Raw genomic sequence first — 14959 nt, 5'->3', positions numbered from 1 at the left:
GTGTCGCGTGCATGCCGAAGACGCAGAAAGACACTATAGCGGAAGCACACTTGTACTGACAGTTTAGAAAACCAGTACTGAATGTAGTGTTATCGGTAGCATCCTCTCGCATCAATCAAAGGAACGAGGGCTCCATCGCATCAACTTCGGAAGTAGAATTTTATTCCAGCGATGAGCGCCAGGGGCGCCATTGCTGTAAAATGTCTATTTAGTTCGCCATTGCTGCAGACGATGAGGCTATAAGAAAAAATTTGACCGCTTCGGGAAGCAACCAATCTAAACGTCGCGGAAACCGAAAAGTAGCACTAAATGCCGTCTAAGTGGGAAATTTGAGGGCGAAGAAGCAGAGTTTAGTTTTAACGCTCTCAGCGACGCACCAAATTACCTTTACATGCATCACTTCAGTGGCAAACGTGTCACAGTGCATTATGAGGTCAAGGCATATGACAAGCTTCGGTCGGCCAACCTGCGGCCCTGCTCCCGAATTCCCATTTCACACGGGTAGTGGGGAGCCACCGGCCGACACGTGTTAAATAGCAGCAGGGGTGCGGAGGACCACTGACACTCTTTACCACAGCTAGTACACCGCTCACACCCACACAGGACAGCAAGCAAGCCATCCGAAGAAACTGCGACCGCCGCAGTTGTATTCATTTCCGTTCGCTGCAAACACGCACAGTTCTCTGGCAAATATAACGACATTGCTGAACCACAAGTTTTGTTGCAAGTAATAGCCACAGGTTAAAAGGGAGGCTACCGTCTACCGCTGCCATGCGAGCGTCAGTACGCATGCGCAGATCACCTCGAGGGCGACAGATGGCGCCACGTTTCTGTCAATTTCCGGCGGACTCCCCACGCTGGGACCAACCAGCACGTGCTGTGCTGGCGGTGCGCGGTAGCAGTAGACAGCCGCGATAAACTATAAGTCTCTATTCTTTACGGCTAGACTGTACGTACACGAGTCAGCAATTCCCTAAAATAATGTATTCAGTCTGTAGCCTAGTTGGCAATAGCTGGTGGGATCCATCGTGAGAAGGCCTGCTTGGTTGTAAGGCTACAACAAACAAAAGTAAACATGACCGCCCGCGGTGTTAGGCCAGCTGGTCGATTAGGCCAGTTAGGCGCCATGCACACTCCACGGCGTACTGCCCTCACGGAGGCCATCGCTGCCCAGATCAGCCATCTTCTCAATGGCGAAGGTAAGCCAGAAAAGGTCCTCGAATCAGGTTCGCACGAAACATGGAACAAACAAAATACACAAATACACCACACAGCGAGGTCACTTTTCATCCACCTGAATAATGTGGACCACATGAGCAGTAGGCTGGCCGTCAGCGGCCGACTTCACAGTTTCGTGGGCGCCCACCTGAAGGGCTCCGCTCCAAATTTGAGAGATTTTGTCCACGGGGTTTCTGCACCCTTTACACCGACATTGCGCACAGCTACTGCCGGCAACGTAGCACGGGCACCGCTGACCGAGGCAGGTCAGCTGCCCCGGATTGATGCTCGCTGTACCACACCGGCAGCCACGCCGCCCCGTTGACGACACCGGTGGTCGGGATATGTGCCGTCCCGTGGCCCTGGGCGCCGCCGCCGAAGAGTTTCCGTTGTACTCCAATGTGTCTGACTCGTTGCTGTCCAGGTCCAGCACTGCATAGAGACACGAGCGCCGGACGTCAGTTGGCTTGCTTGCAGACCGCTTGCGCCCGCCCCCCCCCCCTCCCCGCCCTTTTTTTTTTGTTTTTCGCCCGCCTATTGAGCAGCAACCTAAACACGCGCGACACGCGAGCGAAATCTCTCGCCGGCACGAGGATGGGTTTCTGCACGTAAGTGTCCGCTCATTCATTTCACCGCAAGCGACCGTCGCGGTAATGATAGCGGTTTAGGGCAGCGTCCGAACAGAACGACTCCCACAGCTCCTTGCTATTTGCCTTTTTGTTTAACCTTTTCGCTGCTGATTTGGGGGACAGGCACTGCTGAGAATAAATGCTGACAGCTGCATTCTCACTACATCGAGGGGAGGAGGAGGAAAAATGCTTTATTTAAATAAAAAATATGTAAACACTCCCAGGAGGACCTCTTAGTCCAGGAGCCCTCTGGCTGTTCCTTCTAGCTTAGCCCGCTCGACCAGCCGCAACTGATCTGCATGTTGCGTGGCTAGAAGGGCAGCCTCCCAGGAGGAGGGGGTGGGGTGTTTGACGGGAGGAACGCGGATTGGATGTGGGCATTCCCGTAAGTAATGGTAGAGGGTTGGGTGGGGTGGCGTTGCATGTGGTACAGTATGGTGGGAAGTGCGTGGGGTGAAAGATGTGGGCAAATTGAGGAGATGGAAAAGAATGTGTCTGGAGTTGTCGCCAGTACGTGCTGTCGATGTGAGAAATAGTGTGATGTGGTGGCGGGTACGTGGCACGACAACGACGATAGTAGTGAACAATTGTATTGTAGTCAAGAGGTTCGATGGGGGTGTATAATGAAGGTTTGGGGAGGACATCTACCTGCGTCCGGAAGTTTAGTTCTCGGGCAAACGCATGAGCGAGCTCATTTCCGAGGGGGCATCTGTGGAGATGCCTACACGTATATATGGGACGACGCTAAATTTATTGCCAAGTATTTAAAATCACTCCAACACAATGACAGGGCAATTGTGTGCACTGGTTAGGAAAATGCTGTAGTAAAATAGAAATTAACACTTGCTATTGTTAACTTACCCACAGCAATAAACACAGGTAGAACTCAACACTCCACAACACGGCAAATTTTCGTGAAAAGAATTTACGAAAAACCAAACCAAAGAAGCTGACTAGCCGGTGTGCCGAACTTCCACACAGGGAAATCAGAAGATGCGCTCCTCTACGTCGCCAGCCAAGATGAAAGTTACCTAAACTGCAGCATCCGCGAAACCTAGCCAAAGCTCAGAAACGCTTCCGCTTCAGCAGCGATGCATATATATATATATATATATATATATATATATATATATATATATTTTTTTTTTTTTGTTTTTTTTTTGGAGATTGGTTTGGCTTTGGACGCCATTGCGACGCCGCGGACTGTACCAAATGTTCTTGTGGCAATACGCCGGACCCTTCGTTGTTGTAAGTCGTTTAAGTGAAGCAACTTACGTTATCGCTAAAGTTACATCGACAAATCGATGTTCGCGGATAACTCAGTTGGCTCATGTGGCACGACTGAACCGCTGCTATTCAAAATCTTCGTGACTCGCTCGAGAACCAGCTTCATCTCCTCCGGGGGAAACTCTTACGGCTATTACGCTGCGCCGCTCGGTGTTGCGCATGGAAAAGAGGAGGACGAAGTGGATGCGCGTGGACTCGTTCTGAGACAAGCCTTACGGAGATTGTGCCTGAGACTTACCGTGCGTAGCTTTCATGTATCCCCCGTTTATTTTGTAAATATTAACACATTTTCCCGTAAAAATATATATATACATATATATACACACCCCGAAATTGCCACGAAATTGCAAGAAAAAGCTAACTTAATCCATTTTAAGATATCATCCAGCCTTGACTACAAGCACAAAAACATTATAAACCTTGACATGGCTTTGCATATTGCATAAAATAAAAAGAAGCAATACGTCTTAGTACTTGCTATTTAAATTGCACTTAGGATTGCTTTCCATTGATGTTGATAAATATCGAAGTCGTGGTAGTTCTTCAAATTCGAATCAAACTTGTCCATTTTCTGGCCGATTTAAAAATATTATGGAAGAAGAATAGAAATCTCGATAGGTTCAGGTTTTTTCAGAAATAAAGAACATGGCCTGGATAGCATATACAAAAAGTTCAGTGACAACACTTTATTGAGTTGCGCCAGAATGTAAGGCTGAATATTCGCAATTTTCTGTGCAAGCGCTAGGTTTTATATTTATTTTATATAAAACAATATGATAATATATTACAAACGTAATAATATATAAAACAATATAATGCAACACTTCCTTTGTACGTAATATTTCTGAAGTATTGAAAATTCCTGAGAGGGATTTTCATGAAAAAAAAATCGAACATAATGTTTTTTTTTTCTTAAACTGGACTTAAAGTTGCTCTCTTTTTTTTTCTGCTTTCAACTTTCGGGCGAATTTGATGTGTTGTGGAGAACACACCTAGCAATGTAGAGCTCCGAATTTTGTGTTCAATTAAGAATGTAACTGGCATAATAAAGAAAAAAAGTTTCAGTGAAATTAATTTATGGCATCATGTCAGTATGTAAGGTGGAAAATTTAGCTTTTTTGCAGGTGCTGTTATTGAAGCAATACCTTCGGATTTTTTTACAAATCAAGTGCCGCAATAAGAAGAGTTTTTTATCGTTTTTATAAAAGCAAAAGCTGCATAGATTTAGTGAGTAAAAGATCTTAGTACGGAGTCAACAGGTCTTCAAACTTTCAACTTTTTGAAATGGCAAAAACGGTGTTTTACGTCTCTATCGTAATATCCGATTTTTTTTTTCCGAGAAAATCGCGTCCCACCTTGAAAAACAAAGGTCCATTCCTTCGTGTCGAAGCATGTGCCCTCCACATACACAAGTTTCATTGAAAACAAAAAAATGTCATAGGACATCGATTACCAATATTATCTGAACACACACACACAAATTATATATATTGCCACGTAGCCGTTTAGGCCCGTAACCAGAAGGTTGGTTTTTAATAAGGGGTTGATCTAGCAGGCACAGGAGAGCAGGTCCAGAGCACCGAGTGACAGCAGCCGACTTCAGCTTGTTCTTATCGAACGCCACGGGGCCACTTCTTCGAGTCCGCGCACGGATGGATGGAATGGATGGATGGAATATAGGAGCGTCCCCTTTGAAACGGGGTGGTAGCAGTAGCTACCATGCTCAATTTTCTCCCTATATCTTAATTATTGATTAGATTGGTTAACTAAACCATCATTCTATTTATTAAATGTTTGTTTCTTCATTCCTAACATTATGTCACTTCTCTGCTTTTAAGCCACCCATCTTCCAGTCTTTTTTTGCTAGTTTCCACCGCCGGTTTATTCACCCGGCCACTGGTATCTCTAAACCCCAGAGCTTCAGGAAAAGTGATTACGCCTGCATCAACTTCCGGATGGATACCATTACATTCGAGTATAATATGGTCAATTGTTTCACTGGAGTTACCACATACAGCACATGCGTCCTCTCCATTGTTAAAATTTCTTTTTGTAGCTGCGTGTTCTAAGGCACCCTGACCTAGCTTCAAAAAGTAGGGCACTGCCTCTTGAGTTATCGAAGAAATCTTCCTTCCTGATCTGCATTTTCCACTTTCGGTATAATTTCACACTTTGTTTCTTTTCCATCGAATTTATCCAATTTTTACCTTCTGTGTTTTGCACCTGATGCTTAATGCTCTTTATGTTTCCGTCCTTGTGACTAGCATACTTACTAGTTAGTTTCCTAGTTCTTTTCCTCCATTGTGAGTCAACGCTTTTTAAGTACAGGCATTTAAATACTTTAGCTGCCCATCTGTTACTGTCCAATTTCCTCAGGCGTTCCTCATATAATATTTTACTCTGAGCTTTCCGTACTTCGAAAGATGCCCAGCCCATATCTCCCTGTACCGCCTCATTTGTAGTTTTACCGTAGGCACCTAGTGCTAATCGTCCAACGGATCTGATTTATTTCTAATGTCGACTGTACCTCTGATTTTAGGCACAAAACCGCATTTCCGGAAGTAAGTCCGGGCACCATAATTCCTTTCCAAATACCCCTCAAAACCTCATACCTATTGTATCCTCACAATGCCTTATGCTTCATTATCCCGGCATTCCTTCGCCCTTTGGCCTGAAGTGATTGTTCATGCTTTCCAATGTATGCCAATCCTTCGTTTACCCATACCCCCAGATATTTATATTCTGCTACTATAGGTATTTCATGGCCTTGTGTTTTAAGAACCTGATCAGTTGAGCCGTTGAAAATCATCAGACCCGACTTGACTGGGCTAAAACTGAAGCCTAGAGCGTCCCCTTCGTCTCCGCAATACTTAACTAGAGTTTGCAATCCTTCCAGGCTCTTGGCTAGCAGCACAATATCGTCTGCATACATCAAACCGGGAAGGCGCTGCTGTACCGCCTTTCCACCTAATCTATATGACAGATTAAAACCTAGGTTACTGTCTTGTATCCTCCGTTCCAGGTTTATCATATAAAGCATGAACAGCAGCGGTGATAGAGGACAGCCTTGTCTTAATCCTTTGCATACTTTGACATCTTCCGTACTTCTTAGCCCTTCCCACGTAATTTTTAATTTGTTATCCCGGTATATTTCCTGCAGGAACTCTATTATCTCATAACCGATACCTTCTTCTTTTGATATGTTCCACAGGAGTTCCCTGCTTACGTTGTCGTACGCCCCGTTTATGTCCAGGGAGGCCAAATACAAAGGTCTATTTTCCACTCTAGATATTTCGATGCATTGGGTAAGCACGAACAGGCTATCATCTAAGCGCCTACCATTTCTAAAGCCGTTCTGAAGTTCTCCGAGTACCTTGTTACTTTCTACCCATGCTTGCACCTTTAATTTCACCGCCTGCATGGCTAACCTGTACATAACAGATGCTATGATAATCGGCCTGTAGGATTTTATGTGCATCATGTCTCCTTTCCCTTTATAAATTAAATTCATTTTACTCTGCCGCCAGCTGTCCGGAATTTGCTCATTCGTTATGACTGTTTCCAGAGCTTTTAACAACGTTTCCTTACTTTTTGGACCAAGTTCATTAATCAGCTTGATCGGAATTCCATCTATTCCGGTAGATGTGTTTTTAGGAATATTTTGTTCTGCCTGTTTCCAGTTTAGATTGGTCAGTTCTAAGCTTCTTTGTATTCTGCTACCTTCTTTTGCTTCCTGATTTGCGGAGATTAGCCTATCGTCGCTCTTAAATGACTCGGCTATAACTGATGTAATGTAGTTCACGGCGTTGTCTCCCTTTAAACAATTTCCCTCGTTATCTTTAATCTGATCCTGCTTTATTGAATCTGATATTGCTTTGTTTGCACGAGACGCTCGATGAGCAGCCGCCTAGCGGCTGCTGTTACACACGCTACCATTACCCCCTCTATAAAAATATAAAAGTCAACTTGATGAATTGGAAAGCAGAGAGAAAAAAATAAAGCAAGAAACATGCGCTAGGCGGTGCGCTAGGCGGTGCGCTAATTTTCTCGCGAAAAGTACGGCTTCATGAGCACGACATGGACAACCTCGGATTTCTGCTGGCGACGAGAAGAAAAGCCGCCCGGAAGTACTTCGTACGTGACGTCGCTCAGCTGACGGAGCACTTTGTATGGGCCAAAGTACTGCTTCAGAAGTTTTTCGGATAGTCCCCGATGTCGAATCGGAGTCCAGAGCCACACTCTGTCGCCCGGTTCGAAAGTCACTACACGGTGGCGGTGATCGTAACGCTGGGGGTCTCGACCTTGCTGGTTTCGGATGCGTGCCTCGCCAGCTGTCGCGCTTGTTCTGCGCGTTGAGTGAATTCCTCGGCGCCAACTTCGAGGTCACGGCCGTCATGGGGTAACATGGCTTCCAGCCTTGTCGAAACATTGCAGCCATACAATAAGGAGAACGGCGTCATTTGCGTTGTTTCCTGCTGCGCCGTGTTGCACGCAAACGTGACGTACGGCAGGACGTCATCCCAAGACCGATGTTCAACATCCATCTACATGGACATCATGTCGGCGAGAGTTTTGTTCAGACGTTCTGTCAAGCCATTAGTTTGTGGATGGTAGGCGGTTGACCTGCGATCGGTAGTGCCGTTTAGCTGCATGACAGATTCCAGTAGCTTGGCAGTGAAAGCAGTGCCTCGGTCCGTTATTATAACTGCCGGGGCGCCGTGTCTCAGGATGATGCGTTCGATGAAAAATTTCGCTGCCTCGATTGCCGTACCGCGCTGGAGGGCCTTCGTTTCAGCGTAACGCGTGAGGTAATCTGTAGCGACAATTAACCACCTGTTGCCCGAATCAGAAACTGGAAAAGGACCCAACAGATCTTTGCACTTGAACAGGATGCAGTAAACCGGCCGGTTTCACAGGCGGTGTTTTCCGTCGCTGGCAATCATGGCATATTCTCACGTAATGTCGTACTGCGGCCGCAAAGTTTGGCCAGTAATAACTCTTCTTATTTCGGGCCAGAGTTCGAGCATACCCCAGGTGACCCGCGGTGGGCTCGTCATGACATGCCTGTAAGATCTCTTCGCGAAGAGACTCTGGTACGACGAGGAGATAATCTCTTCCTATCGGAGCGAAGTTAACCTTGTATAAAACATTGTTTCGCATGCAAAACGATGAATGTGTTCTGGCGAAGAGACGGGGAACTTCTAAAGTACGCGTTTCCAGAAAATCGATTAGTGGTGCGATATTCGGGTCGTCCCGTTGCTGCTGCGAAACAGTGAGCGCGTCGACGGCTGCGATAAGGGGGAAGTCTGGTTCTTCGTCTTCCCGGGCAGCCTCGACAGGTGAACGGGACAAGCAGTCGGCATCGTTGTGCTGACGTCCAGACTTATACACGATGGTCATGTCGAACTCCTGTAGCCGTAAACTCCATCGTGCAAGGCGTCCGGAGGGGTCTCGCAAGTCCGTTAACCAGCACAGAGAATGGTGGTCACTCACAACCCGAAAGTGCCAGCCATAAAGATAGGGTCGAAATTTCATCACCGCCCATACAACAGCCGGACAGTCTTTTTCGGTGGAATAGTTCGATTCGGCACGGGACAAAGACCGGCTGGCGTATGCGATAACTCGCTCGGCACCGTCTGTCTTGCCACTGGACGAGTACAGCGCCTAGACCCACGTTGCTGTGGACCAGACTCTCGGCATTCGCATCGAAATAGGCAAGCACAGGTGTTGTCTGCAAGGGGTGCCGTAACTCGTCAAATGCCTTTTGCTGTTCGTCCGTCCAGGTGAAGGTGACATCATTCCGGGTGAGGCGTGTCAAAGGAACGGCAATGCGCGAAAAGTTTTCAATAAACCTGCGGTAATAGGCGCAGATGCCCAAGAAACGGCGAACTGTCTTCTTGTTACATGGAGTAGGGAATTTGGTGACGGCTGTTGTTACAGTGGGATCGGGACGAGCGCCTCGATGGCTGACGACGTGGCCCAAGAACAGGAGCTCTTCATAGCCAAAGTGACACTTTTGGGGTTTTAACGTGAGGCCAGCAGATCTGGTAGCCCGTAGCACAGCGCAGAGACGTTGGAGGAGTTCCTCGAACATTGGCGAAAACACAACGTCGTCCAGGTAGACTAGACACATCTGTCATTTAAGACCAGATAGAACTGCGTCTATCATTCGCTGAAATGTCGCTGGAGCGGAGCACAATTCCAAAGGTAGGACTTTGAATTCATAAAGACCATCGGGCGTGACAAACGCTGTCTTCTGGCGATCACGTTCATCGACTTCGATCTGCCAGTAACCGCTCTTAAGATCAAGCGATGAAAATTGTAGCGCTAATTAGTAATGCCGAAAGTGGGGCAAGTTGGTTAACGTTCATGATGAAAAATAGCGCGAAAAAGTACACGAAGGACGGAAGGAAGATATTATAGCCTCCCCCGTGACTGTCCCTTTAACTGGCAAGACCAGATAAAGCGATGCCATAATTTTTTCCTTCGTTTGTATTAGTTTTTGTTAGTCTAAATGTGCATCCAAAAAAATGGGAATGCGTTTGAAAAAGAATTTCAAAAAATACAGTACGTCAACAATTTTGGTGATCTGCCAAGATAAGGAGCACAAAGCTGGCACACTGACATGCGTCAGTCATGTCCTATTTGAGCTGTAATTGAAGAAAACAGTTGTTGCCGCTTTTCAGGCGCAAAAAGACGTGCACATTTGGTGGACTTGAAGCCTGACACACTTTTATGGCAGAGAGCACAGCGCCCTCTGACCTCCTGTGTTGACTACGATTTCCATAAAACACCGTTGTTTCCATGGCTCCAGGAAGATAAGTACGTTACTTGCTGGCAAGAACCAAAAAAAAATGAAGTGATGAAAAGCTAACGTTCCGCGAAGCTTATTTCACCTTTATATGAACACGAGTACTCAGATTCCCGCCATAAACTGTTCCCCCCCCCCCAAAAAAAAAAAGAAAAGTGACCTTGAGCAGCTCACACACAAGCGGCAACGCAAAGGTAGTTCTAAACAAAGTTTTCTGTGTTCATTTACATGTCCAGTATCACATTCAAACCAATTGTGGAAATAAAAACAAACAGCCGACTGCACATCATTGGCGGTAAATTTTTACCTTATTCTGGCAGCTCGACAATTTTGTAGACTATTTATTTCCTCCGGCACTGCCGCTTCTGCTGCGAAATAGGTGATACTATTCTGCACGGGCCACGTTTAGAGACGCCTCTACACAGAAATAAAATTGTCGCCACCCTTAACTTCGGATATCGGCATCTGCTGAGGCCAGAACTCTGCCAACGTGGCGCGCGCGAAGAAGACGACGACGACGGCACTTTGAGGTTGAACACGGTCATTACGGCCATCTATTGACGACTCATACATCTTTATTTCAGAGGCTACTTTATAAAAATGCTAAATTTGGAGGAACACGTTCTAAATTTTAGGGAGAGGCATTTTGTGGCCGCCTAGAGTGGGTCAACAATATTGTTGATCTGCTGGTTAAAGGGTTAAGCGTGTTCAAATGTGCATATGAAGACAATAATGAATGTGACTTCATTGATGCCTCAGGTGTAAGTGTTGGAAGTTTCATTGAACTTTTGAGGTTCTACCTGGAGTCCACCTTCATAGGCTGGAAGGACAAGCTGTATACGCAGAAGGCCGGAGTATGCATTGGGTCGAGTGTTGCATCGATCTTGAGTGACATCTTCTTAATGTACGTGGGCAGACACCTGAAGGATAAAGCCGCGTTCAGACTACGTGCGCAACGCACGTATCGTTCGTAAGGATCGCAAGCGTAAGCGCAAAAAACGTAACGTGTCTGTTCAGACTGCTGTCGTATTGAGCGTAAAATGCGCAACGTACGCAGCCAGCGTGGGCGTAAATGTCGGAGGACCCGCGACTTTTACGACTAGAACAGATACGTCTGTTACGCGCGACCAATGCGCACAGCCGTTTCGATTTTCCCTTTCCGGTCTCGGGGCTTCCGGTCCTCCCAGATTTCGCGCGCAATCCACTAGTAGGCGACATCATCCAACCACGGCCGCTCAATGGAGGCGCACTTGGGTGCGGCCCGTCGCGTCGCCCAGAAGAGCCGTATTGCGCTTAGTTCTCATCGCCACCGCTGCGGCGCCACCGCTCCGGGACGAGTTCGGGCGGAGAGCTGCGCGCAGCGGCCGTGGCTGTGTTTTCGTTTCGGCGTCCGCGTGGTCGGCGCTTGCTCAATTTAGGATTATGAGCGGCGTTTCACACAGTATGTGATGCTATGTGCATGTTTGCTATTGATAAGGTTATCGCGGCAAGTCATCATCGCTAGGCTTTTCCAAGTCATTCGTGGTCTTCCGTTTACAACGAGAACGAGGCAGTCGTGTGCTTCGCTGAGTGCGCACCCATTTAGTTGCGTTTCAACCACTGTAATAACGTGTTATATTGTTACGGGGTAGTTCAGCTTGTAGCAGAGGGCGGACACCGAAGACAAGGCTTTCCAACGGACGTTCTCTGTAGGCACCAGCCGACGCTGTTGAACGTCGTCTTCTCTTCAAAACTCACGAGAGTCTTCTTCTTTCCTTATGCGTATGCGTTCTTCTTTCCTTATGCGTTGCACCGCCTAATGTGACACTACCCCGGCGGCTGAAAAGCACCGTCCCGGTGCGTACTAGCGTCCAAACCAGGGTCCATGTAATACGGTTTTAGGCGTGCAACATGGACCGTCTCGGTGCGTGGTGTAGAGGCATGGCGGACGGGATGCAAGGGCACAATTTCGTATGTCACTGGTGTCACTTGTCGTAAAATACGGTAGGGTCCTGTATACCGGGGCAAAAGTTTTTCCGAGAGGCCAACGCGGCGAGCTGGAGTCCAGAGCAGCACGAGAGAGCCGCAAGAATACTCGGTGTTGCGATGACAGGAATCATAGCGACGTTTCTGGGAGTGCTGAGAGGCTGCGATTCGGTTGCGAGCCAAAACCCGAGCAGCATCAGCTCGGGCTATGGCGTCACGAGCATATGAGCTGGCAGTGGTGACAGACGGGAGCAGGCTGTCAAAAGGAAGCAGAGGTTCACGGCCGTATAAAAGATAGAAGGGGGAGTAGCAGGTAGTGTCGTGACGCGACGAATTGTAAGCGAATGTCACAAATGGCAGCGTTATGTCCCAGTCGCGGTGGTCATCAGAAACGTACATAGACAACATGTCAGTCAGTGTCCGGTTAAGGCGTTCGGTAAGCCCGTTCGTCTGTGGATGGTAGGCGGTCGTGAAAGAATGACGAACGTTGCACAGCCGTAGGATCTCGTCGACTATCCGAGCCAGAAAGCAACGGCCACGGTCGGTGAGCAGTTGGCGGGGAGCTCCATGGACGAGTATAACGTCGTTGAGGAGGAAAGCAGCGACATCAGTTGCACAACTGGTTGGTATTGCTCGTGTGACCGCGTAGCGTGTTGTGTAATCAGTGGCCACCGCAATCCATTTGTTCCCCGATGCGGACAGTGGAAAAGGCCCTAGAAGATCCAGACCCACTCGAGAAAATGGGTCTATAGGGATGTCGATTGGCTGCAGAAGTCCAGCTGGTAAAAGTGATGGCTTTTTCCGGCGTTGACAGCGGTCACAAGCAGCTACGTAACGGCGGACTGCGCGATATAGGCCTGGCCAAAAGAACCGACGACGCACACTGTCGTATGTGCGAGAGACGCCTAAATGACCCGCTGTAGGAACGTCGTGAAGCTGTTGAAGGACGGCTGAGCGTAGGTGCTGAGGGACTACTAGTAGAAGGTCGGGGCCATCAGGTCGCATATTGTGCCGGTATAAGGTGCCGTCGTGGAGCACAAACAAACGAAGAGAAGGGTCATCGCGATCGGCGCTGAGGCGATTGATAATTTCGCGAAGCTGAGGGTCCTGGCGTTGCTCATGACCAATGTTGGAGAAATCAGAAATAGAGAGCACGCAAGCGTCATTGTCACATTCAGGTTGGCTTGGCGGGTCGACTGGATGACGGGACAGGCAATCGGCGTCTCGATGCAACTGGCCAGACTTATAAATTACTGAAAAATTGTACTCCTGAAGGCGCAAGGCCCAACGTCCAAGGCGGCCAGTAGGGTCTTTGAGTGTAGAAAGCCAACACAGTGCGTGGTGGTCAGTGACTACTGTGAATGGCCGCCCATACAAGTAAGGGCGGAACTTTGTAATGGCCCAAACTAGGGCTAAGCACTCACGTTCAGTGATGGAATAATTTTGTTCGGCCGCAGAGAGGAGTCGGCTGGCATAGGCGATGACGCGGGGTAACCCGAGCTGACGTTGTGCGAGAACGGCACCAATTCCATGACCACTTGCGTCAGTGCGCACTTCTGTGGGCGCTGACGGATTGAAGTGAGCCAACACTGGCGGACCGGTGAGGTGGGCAATAAGAGCGACGAAGGCGGCCGATTGTTCGTGGCCCCAGGTAAAGGAGACCTCTTTTTTCAGAAGCTGCGTGAGCGGACGGGCTATTTCTGCGAAGTTTGGTACAAATCGCCGGAAATATGAGCAAAGACCGAGGAAGCTACGCACGTCGCTGCTAGATTTCGGTATAGGGAAATCCCTTACAGCACGAATTTTGTCGGGATCCGGTTGGATGCCATGGGTGTTGACTAAATGCCCTAGGACCTTGAGTTCCCGGCGACCAAAGGTACACTTCTTGGAGTTCAACTGAAGGCCAGCTCGTCGGAAGACGCCAAGAATAGCCGAAACACGATGGAGGTGGCCTACAAAGGTTGATGAAAATACGATGACGTCATCGAGGTAGCACAGACATGTGGTCCATTTGAGCCCGCGTAATAGGGAGTCCATCATACGCTCGAATGTCGCAGGGGCATTACATAAGCCGAAAGGCATCACCTTGAATTGGTAGAGGCCATCCGGGGTGACAAAAGCCGTCTTTTCACGATCTCTTTCGTCAACAGAGATCTGCCAATATCCAGAACGGAGATCGATGGAGGAGAAGTAGTTAGCACCGTGCAGGCAGTCGAGAGCGTCATCGATCCTTGGAAGAGGGTACACGTCTTTCTTTGTTATCTTGTTTAGGTGTCGATAATCAACGCAAAACCTCCAGCTGTTGTCTTTCTTTTTGACGAGTACTACCGGAGACGCCCAGGGGCTGCTCGACGGCTCAATAATGTTGCTTGCCAACATTTTCTCTACTTCGTCCTGAATGACCCTGCGTTCGGAAAGAGCAACTCTGTAAGGCCGTCGATGAATAGGTCGGGCATCTCCAGTATCAATACGATGTGTGACGACGGACGTTTGGCCCAGGGATCCGTGACCGAAATCAAAAATGTCGCTGAATGACCGCAAAAGGCCTGCAAGGGCGCTGGCATATTCGGGACGCAGGTCAGAGGCAACCATGGCTGAGATGCGGTCCTCGGGACTATGTGATGGGACAGGTTGTGCAGGTACGTCGGCGTGACGGTCGGACAGCACTGCAGAAATGGCAAAGGTGGACAAAGGCGACAGCTCGGCAAGGAAAATGCCCTCCGGGAGAACTTGTGAAGACATGCTGACGTTGAGTACGGGAATGTAGGTGAGGTTATTCTCGACGTGTACAATGTTATGAGGTAGCACGATGTTGCGCTGTAGAGTGACGTCGGTGATGGGGTTGACAACGTAGTCGCCGTCAGGGAGGGAGGGAAAAGGTGACATGGGCACGTATACTGCTGCCTCGGGAGGTAGGCGAGTAAATCTACTGGAGCGGAGGCGAGGCTGGGATTGGTCAGCACTGGGGTCGTGAACACAATGGGGCAGGGCTAGGCGCAGAAGTCCGGCGGAACAGTCAATGAGTGCGGAATGGGCTGTTAAAAAGTCT

General features: G+C 48.4%; 1 protein-coding gene across 1 annotated transcript in view; it reads right to left on the bottom strand.

The window, feature by feature from the left end:
* Nucleotides 1-1279: 1279 nt before the first annotated feature.
* The window catches only part of LOC146183741 (uncharacterized), an 81335-nt gene continuing 67655 nt past the window's right edge, over nucleotides 1280-14959 (bottom strand). The window contains exon 2 of the mRNA XM_084608416.1: nucleotides 1280-1650. Coding sequence (XP_084464542.1) covers nucleotides 1280-1650 — 371 coding nt within the window. The remainder of the gene's footprint in view (nucleotides 1651-14959) is intronic.

The sequence above is a fragment of the Amblyomma maculatum genome, chromosome 7 (assembly GCF_055883805.1).
Source record: "Amblyomma maculatum isolate TAMU_Amacu chromosome 7, ASM5588380v1, whole genome shotgun sequence".
Classification (NCBI taxonomy): Eukaryota; Metazoa; Arthropoda; class Arachnida; order Ixodida; family Ixodidae; genus Amblyomma; species Amblyomma maculatum.
The sequence above is the reverse complement of the archived record's forward strand: the minus strand, read 5'-3'. Positions and strand labels throughout refer to the sequence as shown.